This window comes from Phoca vitulina, unplaced genomic scaffold (genome assembly GCF_004348235.1).
Source record: "Phoca vitulina isolate PV1807 unplaced genomic scaffold, GSC_HSeal_1.0 scaffold46, whole genome shotgun sequence".
Taxonomy (NCBI): Eukaryota; Metazoa; Chordata; class Mammalia; order Carnivora; family Phocidae; genus Phoca; species Phoca vitulina.
In genome coordinates, this window is record NW_022589749.1 from 11,855,196 (window position 1) to 11,869,853 (window position 14,658).

Consider the following 14,658-nt stretch of genomic DNA (forward strand, 5'->3'; position numbering starts at 1 on the left):
CAAAGGGGCTAAAATAATGGGTGTTAGGTTAGACAGGCAGAAAATGGTGGCACTTGGCTTTGAACCCAGGCATTGGGGGGTCTGGAGATGATGCTCTTCGCTTCTCTGTTACATTGTCTTTTAAGGCACTTTCCAAGCTGGATGAAAGAGACACTGGAGAGGAGAGGCTTGGGCACTTCCCCTGACAGTCAGGATCTTCCCCAGGCAAGAGGAGGCAAAGCCCGCGTGGGCAAGGCTGGCTCGCCTCCGCCTGGGAGGACCGGTGGGCTGGGACCCATGACCACGGGGGTCCAGCTCTCTTCTGCATCTCCCCACTTGTGCGATCGTGGGCGTGTGAATAATTCCTCTGCAGCAGGTCACAGGTTTTCACGAGGAACAAATGGGATAATACGTGTGAAGGCACTTGGCAAGTATTTGCCAGTAACTGGATGCGAGAGGCCGTTTCTGCTGCTACTACTGAGTGACGGCCGAGGTTGGGCCCAGCGCCGCACTGGGCCCTCGAAACCCACGCCGGCTTCCCTGCCACTCAGCCTGCCTCTAGGGCCCGAGTCTGCCGCACAGGCTCTGACACAAAGTTTGGCCAGGGAGCATTCGTAAGTAGCCGCTTGTCAGGGACCGAGACATGGCAGGTGTCCACATCCTCCGAAAACATCTCTCTCAGGTTGAGAAGCCACCCGAGTGGCTTCGTTTTTGATGTCAGTTTGCATTGTTTCTGCCTGCATCGGATAAAGCCTGGTCATTTCCACGGCAGGGACCTGCCATGTTTCACTGTTGGATTGTACGATTAATTCGACAAGTGCGCTCTGAGCACCAAGTGTGTGCAAAGCATCGTTTAAAGACGGGGATATAATAAAAACAAGTGAGATGTGCTCAAAAAAACTGACCTGGTCCTGTGCACCTGGGAAGGCTTCTCTGAGGAGGTGTGGATTAAGTTGAGTCGAAAGTGGATAGGAGTGATCCAGATAACTGGAGGTGGGGGGGTGGTGTGTGAGGGATAAGGCTTCAGGCGCAGCGAACCATCTGTGCAGAGGCCTGAACCAGTCAGGGTTTGGGTGGGAAAGAGCGGGCACAGCCCGAAGAGAACCTGAGGAAGGGGGCTTCTGACCAAGGTGGGGGCAGGGCGAAGGGAGCCAGCCAGGGGTGGTGAAGCACCCAGGACCGGTGACAGGCCTAAGCAGTTACCACCCTGGCCCAGGGGGCGAGGGCTGGGGGGGATTCGCAGGGACCTAGGAGAGCATTAGTTGGAGGCAACAAGGCTTGTCCACAGGAGCCGTGTTCATAGGGCGAGGAGCTCAGCTGCCCTCACCAGCAGGGAGAAGCCAGGGCTGTAAAAACCGCAGCCTCTTCTCTCACCCTCTCATCTCCTGCTGTGCCATCTGTTGGTTGATCCCACCTGGAAGCCAGCAGGAGGCCAGAGGGGCACAAGGGAGCCTCTTGGGATGCTGTTCATTGCTTGCCCCCCAGCAGTACGGGTAAGAGGAGGAGGCTAGGAAACAGATCCATAGGAGAAACAGAAGAACCAGTACAGCGAGGTGGGAAAAAAGCCCTGGGCTTCTGAGGAGGTGAGAAGGACCAATAGGGAAGCATGAAGCCAGGAGCCTAGAGCGATAATTAAAATACCACCTACTAAGTGCTCACAGTTCAGTCCTCATATGACACCTATAAGATGGCTACTGTGAGCTCTGGTGAGTCCATTTTACAGATGAGGAGACTGAGGCTCAGAGTGGTGATGTAGCAGCTAAACGGTAGAGCCAGGACTGGAATCCAGGCAGCCTGGTTCCAGAGTCTGTGCTGTTAGCCACCGAGTCGTTAGCTTCGCCCCTTCCTCCAACAGGCAGCTTCGTGATCTCTTAATTGCGGTCCAGACCACACAGGGCCTTGTGGGAATTCGGATGTGTCTGAACACTGGTGTAACCAGTGAGCTTTAGGCTTGGAACTTGGATGGCTCCAGATTTTGAGCAGGCACCCCCATGGCCATATGGCTTATAGCAAGCGTTGTCCGTGCTTATTGCAGCGACACACGTGAGAACGACAGAGGGGTGTGGAGAGAGGCATGGGGAGGCAGTCACGGAAAGGGGGGTATCAAGGCTGATCTCCAGGTTTCTGGCTTGAGCACTTTGCTGGATGGTGGTTGCTATGGACTGGGCACTCCCCCCGCCTCACTGATATGTAGACACCCTATTCCCCAAAGTAATGGTATTTGGATATGGACCTTTGGGAGGTACATGAGTCAGAGGATGGGGCCCTCATGATGGTGTTTGTGCCTTTATAAGGAGAGACAGGACAGAGCTTGCTGCTTCTCTCTGCTCTCCATAATATGAGCAGGAAAGCGGCGGGCTGCAAACCAGGGGGAGAGCCCTCACCAGGAGCAGAACCCTCCAGCGCCTGAACCGTGGACTTTCCAGGCTCCAGAACTGTGAGAAATACATTTCTGCTGTTTAAGGCGCCCCCCACCCTCCTGACCCACCCCACCCCAGTTGATGGTATCTTGTTATAGCATGTCCCAAACAGACTAAGACAGTGGTCCTTTCCCAAAGATGACGAGAGAAGCAAGATGGTTTTGTTTTTGATTTTTGGGTGGGCTGATCTTGAGTTCAGTTCTGAGTATGTTGAGTTTGATTTTCCTTTGAGACTTCTAAAAGGTGATTTCAAAGTATTCACTCAGCCATGTAGCTGAGACTCAGGAGAAAGTTCTTTATTGCAAAAATAACTCTGGGTCATCACACTGTAGATGGTAGATGAAGTTGTGAATATGGATGTGTGTGTGTGTATTTTGTGGTGGCTGTGAGTACCCACCCAGTTACTGGCAAGTGTTCACAGACAGAATATCCAGGGTGTCAGGGTGAGCCCTTGATCGTGTCTGGGCAGAGAGGAAGACATGAAAAAAACTCACTGTGGCTCACAAAATGCTTTAAATTACTAGACAAAATGATTCTTTATCAGGCATTTGAGAATTTATATCACCAGACATTGTACAAACAGCAGATTTGACAGAAAACGAGTTTAATTCCAGAAAAGGTCAGGTTATTTTTGAGTTATGAATTGAGTTTTTTTATACCTTAGCTTTGTTTATTAACATTTATTACTGAAGTGATGGGTATGACAAAGAGAGAGGATCTTGGATTGTTTCCATAGATTCCTTTTGTTTAATATTTGCTCTCGGTGCTCACAAGGATGGCTGAAATACTGAACATGCTTCCACCATCTGTTCTCTTGTCCTTGGATTACCGGCTAACTTTGTATGTGTATCTTCTGTGAACTTTGGGATTTTATTTTGTCCTCTGAGTGGCAGAAATGTCAGACCCTGACTCTTTTTGTCTGCACTATTTTTTTTTTTTAAGATTTTATTTATTTGACAGAGAGCGAGAGAGCACAAGCAGGAGGAACAGTAGAGGGAGAGGGAGAAGCAGGCCCCCCCCCCCATGGAGCAGGGAGCCCGATGTGGGGCTCGATCCCAGGACCCTGGGATCATGACCTGAGCCGAAGGCAGACGCTTAACGACTGAGCCACCCAGGCGCCCCTGTCAGTGCACTTTCCCTTGCAGATAGAAGAAACCCAACTCAAAGAAGCTTAAAGGGAATTTCCTGGCTCTTATAACTGAAAAGTGCCAAGACAGCCTCAGGTCTGGCTGAATTCAGATGCTCAGACAATGTGGTGGGAAGCCATCTCTTTCCCACCTGTTGGTTTCATTCTCAGGCAGGTGGTGGAGTCTTGCCACGCTTGCTGCTTAGTGAACAGAGAGCTAGGCTCAACTCTCCCCAACAAATTCCGGGTCCTAGTCTATTTGTGAGCCCGTCCTCTGTGGCCAGGGGATGGGATATTTCTGATTGGTGTGGCTGGGTCATGTGGTTTCTCTCCAGGAGGACATGATACTTTGATTGGCCACCCACATACCGATTCCTGAAGCTGAGTGTGGAGTCCGCTCAAGTGGAACTCCTGGTCTGAGCATGCGCTGCTCCCAGTGGGAAGTCCAAGTGCTTTATCAGGAGAGGAGGCTGGATGCTGGGCCGACCCCACGAGTCTGCCTGGTCTTCTGTGGGTGAGGTGACCAAGGCCGGGAGCTTGTTGGATGGCTCCCCCAACAGCTTTTCTGTACTTCTCAGTCTGTCCCTGAAGCATTTTAGCAACAAGGGATGAATCTTCGGAATGTCAGCATTTGGGGGGCAGGCTGCTTTAGGAAGGGGACATACCTGGGCACTCCTGTCACCACCGCCTGCATGATGGATGCTGTGTGGTCCTTATTATATGCCAGGCTCTGCTCTAAGCATTTCGTACATACTGTCTCCATTCAACCCTTGCTGTGAGGTGGGTACTATTATTAACAGTTCCATTTTCCAGATGGGGAGACTGAGGAACTCAGTGACTTTCCCAAGGTCACGCAGCTGGGGTCTGGTTTTCAAGCCAGAAATGTAGCTTCCAGTCCGTGGTAACTTCACTGTTCTGTCTGTCTGTCTCCTAGGACTGTCCATTTGTCCCACACAGAGCAGCTCGTTAACACCTGATGTGTAACAGGTACTCAGTGAATAGATCTTAAATTAAACACAATACCCCACAGTAGCATTTTGAACCCAACCCCCTGAGACTGTATCTACTTTCCAAATCCCTTTCATTTCAGAAACATTTCTGGTTCTTAATTACTCTGCATTTACTAATCCTCGCTTCCCATTAAACAGTATTGCCTCGCTAATTGAACCATGAGAAGCCATTTATACGGCCCCGAGAAAATCTCCATCTCCCTGCCCCTGCCAAGTGTGCTCACGGTGTGTGCGTGGCATTTTATTGCTTTCCCGTTGTCTGTTGGTCAGAAGCAAGTCACAGGTCGTACACGCACTCACAGGGAAGGGATTAGACAAAGTTGTGATCACTGGGAGTTGGGAGATCAGAGTGGCCACCCTGGAGTTTATCCACCTCGCCCAGTACGGACCAGCACTGAGACGCGCTGGTCCCCAGACGCGCTCTGGGCTCTCCCCTCAGGCACCTGGTGCTTCGGAGAAGTGAAACCTTTGCTGTCCCCTCACCTCACCTTCTTTATTTTGGCCTTTGTGCCTGTAGAGGATGTGTCAGGTCCCCCAAATTCCTGCTCGCCTGAAACCTTAGGATGGGACCTTATTTGGAAATAGGATCATGGCTGATGCAATTAGTTGGGATTAGTGCGGGCCCTCAGTCCACTGACCGGGTCCTTGTAAGGAGAGGAGAGACACAGATATACGGAGGGGAGGCCGTGTGAAGACAGACGCCGAGAGTGGAGAGAGGCGTCTAGGAGCTGAGGGTTGCTGGCAACCACCAGATGCTGGGGAAGAGGCATGGACCGGACTCTCTGAGAAGGAGCCCACCCAGCCAGCACCCTGCTTGTAGACTTCCAGCCTCCAGAACCGAGGCTGTTGATTTAAGCCCCCCTTCCCCAGTTTGTGGTCATTTGGAGACTCATACAGCCAGCACAGAGCAGGGGAGACCCAGCAGGAACTTCGGGGGCAATCCTGTTCTGTTGGATTACCTGTGGAAGGCACTGTGATTTGAGATTGGCCAAGTGTCTGTAAAGCCGAGTCAGGGAAGAAATGATTGTACTGTAGAAGACATCGTTTGGTTGGGGAAACAACATGATTACAGTCTCAGCGAGGCACGGGAGAACCGGCTTCTCAGGCTGAGTGGAGCTTCCTGCAGGGGTGAGCCCACTGGCATTTCCACACTCAGAGCTGCCTTGGCCAGAGTGGAAAATAAATTTCTAGAATTGTAGTAGAAATCGCCGCAAGCTCATTCTTATTTATCATTCTTTCTTGCTGTGAGGGACCCCACTGCTTTGCAAATGGGCTTTGCTGATATCTAGCTATCTCTCGAGGGGTAGGCAAACAAACACAAACAAAATGACAAGATCAAGGCACCTCTTGTGATAGGAACATTGCGATAATTAAAACCATTCTTTTGCTTGTAAAAACGTTAAATTTCTGATTTGTCAAAAGCTATACAAGGAGTTTGCTTAGACTCTGACTTTCCTAGATAAAAGCTAGAATTGAACAGGGAGACGAGAGAGGGGAGATCGCCCCAAGGAGTCAGCAGGCATTGCTTGGGGAAAGTTCTCTTGTGCATCGAGATCCCTCTTAGCGTGTTCCTATGCTCAGAGCTGAAATTCCGATGTCCTCCAACACTTTGCTCGGAAGGACTATGTGTTTTTCTAGCTCGCTTGTCTGTTTGTCCTTCAGGATGATTCCTGGTCTCTTTCATACTCAGAAGACCGAAAAGATCTATTCTCAGTATCCTGGTTTTCAGCCACTTGGAGAGGAGGGAACCCCCCCACCTGTCTTGTGGCCATCTTGGCCGGTCCAGTGTGGTGGGCTCCCTCCCAGACTCTTTTCCCTATCCTGCAGTCTTTTCCGAGTTTAAATCATGGTCTGAAACGAGCTCTCAGCAGAGCCTGACTTTGCCAGCCTCCAGGTGCCTAGTGGGGAGATGCATACATCTCTCTCTGGTTGATTGATCACACAGAAAGTGGTTTGCTGAGAGGATCCAAATTAAAAGTATCTTTACAGTTTTCTTGAATCACACCCTGAAAATGCTCCAGTGCCCAGAGCTGGGCTTATCTCAGAGAGTGTGTCGAACACCAGATGTTCCCTGGCATTCCTCTCCTTGACGGCATGTGATCTTCTGGAACGTGTCCCAAACGCTGTTACCCAGTGTTCTGAGGACCACACGTGTCCTCACGGCAGCTTGTTCAAAAACACAGCACTGTTGGGTCCTGCCCCAGACCTAGTGAATTACAGTCTCTGGAGGTTGGGTCTAGATATTTGTAACTAGCAGCAGGTGATTCTGCTGTGCTTGAAAGTTCAAAAACCTCTGGTCCAGCGGGTTCCAATGCCTGTACCTCCTCCCCTGTCCTTGGTGGCTTTTTTTCTTTAATGGGCATCTTCAGTCTTCAAAGTCATATTTGTGGTGCATCCAGAGACAGATGACACCTTAGATAGAGACCCTCCATTCTGCCAATATTTATTAAGTGCCTCCCATCTGCCAGGCCTGGTTCTCAGAACCATGGATAAAGTAGGGAGTAAAACTCATAAAAACACCTGTTCTCCCGAGCTTTCCTCCAGTGGGGGAGATAGCTAATAAGCACGGGAAGCCAAGAGTTTGGGTATTAGTGTTCTGTTTCGGATAACTATGAAAGGCTTACTGAGAAGGTGACATTTGCCCAAACCTGAAGATTAGGGAGAAGTTCCTGCAGGGGTCGGAAGGCACTCGCTGTTCTAGGAACCAGAAGGGAGTAGGTTCCCCACCAATACAGAATGTTCGCATATTTTTACACACATCAAACATGCCTTTTTAAAGAGCATTGCCATTCCAAGCTACAAGAGTGTTAGGAGTTTTTCTTTAATTTGAGAATATTTGGCCAATTGAAAGGAATCTACTGAAACGGGAGCATAAAGTGTCATAGACAATAGTGAGCAAAAGGAACCTTGATGGGGATTCTTTTTTCTTCCTTGAGAAATGAAATAAAAATTATGACAGGTTTATTTTATCTCATATTAAACAAAATTTAGGTTCAGCAATTCCCACTCTGTGCCACTTAGAACAAAGCACGCATTGCCCGTTGACAATTTGTTATTTTCCTCCAATTTTCTACGACTGTGCAATATCGCGTTTTTCATTTCACACCCGACACTGTCGGTAGGATCACAGAGAGGATCAGTTTAGCAGACCTATTCGAGGGCTTCCCCAATTTCCTCAAGAGCTTCACGATGCTTTGCTATTCGAACTGTTCTCTTTTGAAGAAAGGATCCTTCTTGTTGATTTTTTTCCCGTTCACTTGTTAACGGTCAATACAGATCTGTTGAGCGGCCGTTGGTGGACCCCCTCCTGGAATCTCTTTCTCTGTAGCTTTGCTGGCAGTTGGCAATCCTCCAGGTCCACAAGATTTGCAATTTCACTTTGCAGTAGATTTGCATTGCATTTGCACTGTGTTTGTAACTGACAACCAGCAGCACCGGACCAACCCCAAAGGCAGGGATGCGGGAGTGGTGGGTGGGCACAGGTGCGCTGTCACCCAAGGGCATATGTGAGTGGGACCGATCATCTGAGGAGTCAGTTCATCAACAAGTAGTTTCTCATTCTTCCAATGTATTCTTCTCAATGGAATCCCATAACTACAAGAATTCAGATAAATATTTGTATAATGAAGACCCTATGGAAATATAAATGTAAGTTTTTTTTTTTTGTGAATATCAGAAAGTAGTTGTTATATAAATGAGCCAAAGATGGTCCCTGTGTATTGGCCCCTGTATTGTTTATTTCTTCACAGCAGACTGGGACTTGTTAGCTCAAAATCCTGCCAGCGCCAAACTCAAATCTTTACACATCTGATTGTTATAAATATATCCCAAATAAGCATATTTTTAGCCATTTGGAGGCTGCCTGCTTTGCATACCCTGCAAAAACCCTGCATACCCAACGTCTGTTAGCCGTAAACTCTGGTTATAAGACCCTGGTTATAAGTCGGCTCCGATCCGCAGACTTGCCCATGTGTTGCTCAGTGACGTCAGGTAGACACATAACCGCCCTCTGATCCTCCTGTTTCCTGGAGCTCCCTTGCCCTCCTCCCCTTCGGGGTGCTGGTGGTGCCATATCCTTCGGAAGATCTTACACTGTGAGGGACTCCGTAGCATGCAAGCCTGTCCAAGTGTTGCCCCATGAATCTTGCTGTGTGCTCCTGCCACCTTGTGGTCATACCTTTTACTTGCTCGGCCCCCAGATCCCCGAAGCTCATTATAGCACTTAGACCATTAATAGTTTTCATATAGTTTTAGATATTGTTGTTGTTATACATAACAAGTGTTAAGAATATCACCAAGCCTAAAAACATTTCTCTAAAACACACTTAATGAATATTCAAGACATGGGTTTTTCTGGGCTTAAATTATTCTAACGAATATAATCTAAAATCGGGAAGGATTTGGGCTAAGAACTGGAATTCAGGAACAGTTTTAGGAGAGGGCTAGAACCTCAGTAATTTGCCTTTAGGCTTGTGTTTTTGATACCCAGCATTCATTTCTTCTCTTGTGACTTGAATTTCTTTTTAGGGACCACTTCTTGTGGTTATTGCAATGTGATTCAGATGGGCTTAACTTTATTCTTACTGCAGGGGTGGTAGTTGACTGGCTAAACCAGTGAGCATTGTTAGGCCACCTAGTTCTTTGTCTAAGGTGAAATCCTCAATCTAATCCAGCCAATGAAAACCTAGCTCCAGGATTTTGTTCTGAGGGAGAGAAGCATGCTTTTCCTTTGTGGATGAGGATGTGAGATCTGGAGCTGGTGCAGCCACACTGACCACATGAGGAGAGTCTCTCAGTGCAGAGGATTAATCCTTTACTGCACATCCACTGTGTAAGCAACCAAATGGCCAAAAATCCTGCCTAGAGTTGAGTATTTAAGTCTAAAGTGGATGGCCTAAGTATAAGACAGAAAGACTCGGTTGCACTCATCAAGCAAGTTTTCTTGTGCCCTGCTAGGTGGTAGATGTGGTGGGCTGAAAAGATATAGGGGGAATGAGATGGAGAAGCTGTGGGCCTTTGCCCTGTCTCTAGTCCCTGCTGGGTAGAGACTGGCCTGGGGTCTAAATGTCTTTCTCATTGCTTACCCACAGCAGCTGGAATGTCATTGGTCCCTGGTCCAACCAGCAGGGGTGCTCATCTGGATTCTAAGACCCTTCCCCATCATAGACAAGGTCAAAGTTTCAGATTACTCTCTGCTCCTCAGAACAAAGGTGGGGACCTCAAGGGGTGGTGGCAGCTGGGGGGAGAAGCCCCTCTGTGTGTCCAGGGTGGTGGTGGTCTGACTCATCCTGAGGCCTCCCACTGAGCTTGAGCAGCGGGGAGGTCACATCCAGTGGTAGGTGTTGCCCTGGCTGCAACTTGGCATCCCTGTTACAGACATGAGGTCTGCTTGCTTTGTTGTGAACTCTATACGGAACTAGAACAGATGTCCAGAAAAGTATACACGAGTGAGCACAGTCTGATGAATTCTCGAAACCCACCGTGCAGTCACATCCAGAAGGAGAAACAGAACATGGCTGGGGCCCCAGAAGTCCCCCTGGGGGCCCCGTCCAGTTACTTCCCCAAAGCGTAACCACAATGCTGACTTCAACCTCAGAGTCTGTTTGCCTGACTTTCTGTAAATGGGATTTTGCAGTGTGCCCTTTCTTGCCCGAGAGCATTGCTGTACATTCATGATGTTGCTTTGGGTGGTGGTAGACTGCTCATTCTTATTTCTGCTGCACGTATTCACTGGTATCTGTTCTGTTCTCAGTGAGCAGTTTAGGCTGTTTCCATTCGGGGCTTCATAGGATGGTGCTGCCATGAACTCCCTTGTGCTCTTCTGGGGAACACATGCATGCATTTCTCTTGGGCATATGCCTGGTAGTGGAAGTGCTGGGCTATAGATCTACAGAAATTCAGCTTAGGAGATAATGCCAGATAGTATTCCAAAGAAATGGAACCACGTTCACACATTCCAGCAATGCGCACGAGTCAACATAGTTCAACACTTGCTATGTTCTCTTTCTGTTGCAGCCCTTCTGATGGGCAAGTGTCTGTTTTTTGTGCTGTACAAGGAGGCTTGCGAGAGTGCATTGCTACCGATAATAATAACTGAGAATAAAAGCTAAGACAAACCCCGTGATGCCATGCATCTGTCCTGTGTGGCTCCCAGCCCTAACGGAGACAGTTCGTGTGTGACTGTTGAGCTCACGGTTCCTGTCCTTAGTGGGCATGAAAGCTGACTGTCTTTATGGAAGTTTTGGAAGGTATTTAGCAGCTTGAAAATCTACTTTCTGGGGGAGGGATGGGCCCTAGGAAGCCTGGAAGGGGGCGAGTAGGTGTCTGTTTTCTTGAGACTTCCTCTTGGCCTCGAAATTAACCACACTGAAGTTTCTGGCTCTCTTGTGCTCCAGATCACTGGTGCAGCCTGGTGAGCCTCTCGGGTCTGACTTTGCTGCAGCTCAGGGGAGCTACCAAAACCAAAGGAGACCAGCAGTGCGGGAAGGCGTTAGGGCAGAAACGTTCATGGCATGCTCTGGGTCAGGCAGGAGGTCCCAGTCCTTCTAGGTGGCTTGGGAGGAGGATGGGGATAGAGGAGAAAAGTAATTGTGTCTGGAGCCCTAATGCCAAGCACAGTGCTCGGGTGTGGATGGTGGAGTAGAAATTGAGAGCCAGTGACCCTGCAGGGGAGAACATAGAGATGCCCCTGCTAATGGCCAAACCTGGAGGGCTACCCGAGGCTGGCTGCCCTAGGGAGGGAAGCAGATGGGCGGCTACTGTGATGGGCTCTCATCTGGGCTCCAGGTAAGCAGGAAAAGGTGAAGAAGTCAGACGTCCTCTCGAGAGCATTGCAGCACGTAGAAAAGCATCTGTGGTGCCCCAGGGCCAATAATCCCATCTGAAGGAAACCTCGGGAGGCCACCTTGGTCTGCTCTCTGCCTCTGTCCTCATGCACAGCCCTAGGCACGGGTGTGACCCTGCTGGGTGACCTCTGTTAGTTACAGGTCACCGTCCCAAGCCTGCCTCCCAGCCTCCCCCGTGATCTCTTTAGGACCAGCAAGGACAGTGACAATGGTGAGCACAGTGGCTGGCCTCCAGAGCTGCTCAGACTCTGTCCCTGCTGCTGGTACTTGTGGTCGCCCCTGGTTGGAGGCCTGCTTCTCAGCACTCCCAGGGAGAGTTTGCCCATTGCAATGGCCTCTGTCTCGGGACTGGGACCTAGAAGGACTGGGACCTCCTGCCTGACCACAAAGGAGGGCAGTGGGGAGGCCGTGGCATCCAGTTGCATGAATCCGTTCAGAGATGCTGAGTCCCTGACGACGAGAGACCTGTGCCTTGTTTTGGATCAGAATCAAAGAAAATAAACGAAAAACCCCAAGGAGAATCTTCAGTGGACATGTTGTGCTCCAGGACTGAAGGAGCGAGAGGGGCCGTTAGGGCTCAGTTAGGAGCTGGAGTGCAGGTCATGGGTCCCCTGGGTCATTTGCCAGCAGGGCGTGGTGCGCGCGGCTCACGGGGGATACCACGTGCATGGGAGCAGGTTTCTAATCCTGGCTCTGCCATTGCCCGGCTCCATGACCTCCAGCTGGCCACTCGGTCTGGGGGCGGGAGGGTGGACATGTGTTCATCTGGACTTTGAGGACAGTAGTAATAATGCGGCCCATGGGGCTGTCTGACGAAGGAGCTACGTGAGCAGTCGTGCACATGCGACAGAACGTGGTAACTGTTACAATAGCAAGTGCCATCAGAGAGGAGACGCGAGTTCTGGAACATTCTCTCCAACTGCCCATTTGGCAGCAACATGGAATGGCTGGAAGTGCGGACAGAACAGGACGCCTCTATTCACGGTTCGCATAAACTAATCCTGGGAACATCACAGTGGTGAGAAAGAAGGCTTGGAGGGGGTAGCAGCCTTCGTCTGTGGGTGGGGCAGGAGGGGAGTCGGTCAGAGCCGGGCGGGGAGTCTGCGGCTCTGGGGACTTCTCAGGGTGCGCCGGACGCGAGGACCTGCACAAGGAGAATCAGGGAAGCAGAAGCCTTTCTTCTCTGTTTAACTATCTCTGCAGGTATTTAAAGCCCCCGATTCCACCCCCCGGGCTCCTCACAGTGGGCAGCAAAGCCAGCGGTTAGGACAGCCCTTGAGTCCAGAATGCTCCCTCCTGTTCCTGGAAATTCTGCCTTTATAAGCTCCCTTCTTCGGGTCTTGGAGATTTTTTTTGTGTGTGTTGATAAATGCTTTTTTATTTATTATTTTTTTTAAGTTTCAACCTCTCCTGGGAGGGGCTATTCATTTGTTTCTACACCCTTTTCTTTTTTTTTTTTTTTAATTGAGGCAAAATCAGGTAACATACAGTTGGCCGTTTCCCAGGGACCAGTTCAGTGGCATTTAGCACATTCGCGGTGCCGTCTAGTCCCGATCAAGTCTGTTAGTCTAGCGGTTAGTCTAACGGTTACTGCCCCTTCTCCCCCAGTGCCCCCGGTCCCGGGCAACCACCAGCCTGCTCTGTGTCCCTACGGATTCGCCTCTTCTGGACCTTTTACATAAATGGAATCACACAATACACGGCCTTTTGTGTCTGGCTTCTTCCATGTTGACTGATGTTGTCGAGGTTCATCTACATTGTAGTGGGTGTCAATGCTTCATTCCTTTTTATGGCTGAATCATGTTCCTTTTCTTTTTTTTTAAGATTTTATATTTATTTGAGAGAGAGTGAGCAAGCAAGAGAAAAATCGAGAGAGAGAGCACAAGCGGGGAGTGGGGCAGAGTGAGAGGGAGAAGCAGACTCCCCGCCAAGCAGGGAGCCCCACATGGGGTCGGGACTCCATCCCAGGACCCCAAGATCATGACCTGAGCTGAAGGCAGATACTTCACCGACTGAGCCCCTCAGGCATTCCTATCACGTTCCTTTTGATGTACCTGTGGTAAAGGGTGCCCAGGGCCTCATTGGGCAGTGCTTGTGGGTCCACAGGCCTCTGGGAAGCAGAGGGACGTCATGCTTCCTCCCAGCCAAGCACCTGCCAACCTTGTGCTGTATTTGTTCCTGGGCTCAGAAGTCCAAGCACGTCCTCTTGCTCTTACGTCTACCTGGTTAAGGCACGGCGAGCAGAGGGTGCTCCATGGCTCTGTCTTCCTCCTGATTGTTCCCCGGACATGTCCCCAGCTCAGGCAAGTCCCAAGGCTGCTATCCAAGAACTTGAATGATGCTCTGGAATCCTCTGTTACAGAGCAGGAGACGCACTCTGGTTAGTCGCAGCAGAGGGTCATTTGAGGAGCAGGGAACACATGGAAAACAACCAGGCTGTGAGTTGGCCTTTTCTCAGTGCCGGAGTGCCTGGGTCCTTGGGTTCTTCCTTGGGGAACTGTGTTCTGCCAACGCCAGACCAGGCATTCCCTGGCTACACTGTCCTGCCTGGATGCTGTGTGTATTTTTCTCCCGACGACGGCATGCCCCATCGTTCCCTTCTCCCCGTGCGGTCAGGGCCGCCCCTTCCTCCTCGGTCCCCTGGGCTTCCCCTGCCCCCCGGCCGTGTGTGCTCCCTCCACCTCATGGGGACCCCCCTCCATCTCTAGGCGAAGAGCAGGGCAAGCGGATTCCATCCACGCCCGCCCAGACACACCTGCCTCACTTCCATCACTCGCGGCCCCCGAAGCAGACGGTGATCTGGTTCCCAGCGCGTTGATGCAACAGAACACTAACGTGCTTGGCCAAACACCGGGGCTCCTGCTTCGGGGCGCTCCTAAAAATAACAGGACCCTTAGTTTGCAAAGGAAAGCCATTTGCCGCCTCTCTCCCCTGCGTCTCCCAGAGGAGAGGGAAGATGTGCTCTGGTTCCATCTTTTTTACCACTTGTCTTGAACTGTACGTCTTTTTCCTACCCCACAGAATTAAGGCCGCAGCTGGTGTGAGAATCTCGGCCGTGCGCGTCAGCAGCGAGCAGCAGTGGGCAGTCCAGGAGGACATCGACAGCAGCAGCGAGCAGACAGCGGCCACCCTCACCTGTGTGGGCCACCACCCGGACACGCAGAGCAGGTGAGCGCCCGTGTCCCCGGGCGCGGCCGTGGCTGTGGTGGGCTGGGGTGGCTGCGAGAGCGGACAGCGGAGTAAGGTGCGCATAAACGGGGTGATGCCTCTGCCTTTAA

The 14,658-nt window shown here is 50.6% G+C and overlaps 1 protein-coding gene across 2 annotated transcripts in view; it reads left to right on the forward strand.

Moving 5' to 3' along the window:
* Positions 1-14,658, forward strand: part of LOC116649090 (transmembrane protein 132B-like) — a 260,617-nt gene that overhangs the window by 173,783 nt on the left and 72,176 nt on the right. For both annotated transcript variants that reach the window (XM_032431612.1, XM_032431611.1), the window contains exon 3: positions 14,402-14,548. In XM_032431612.1, coding sequence (XP_032287503.1) covers positions 14,402-14,548 — 147 coding nt within the window. The remainder of the gene's footprint in view (positions 1-14,401; positions 14,549-14,658) is intronic.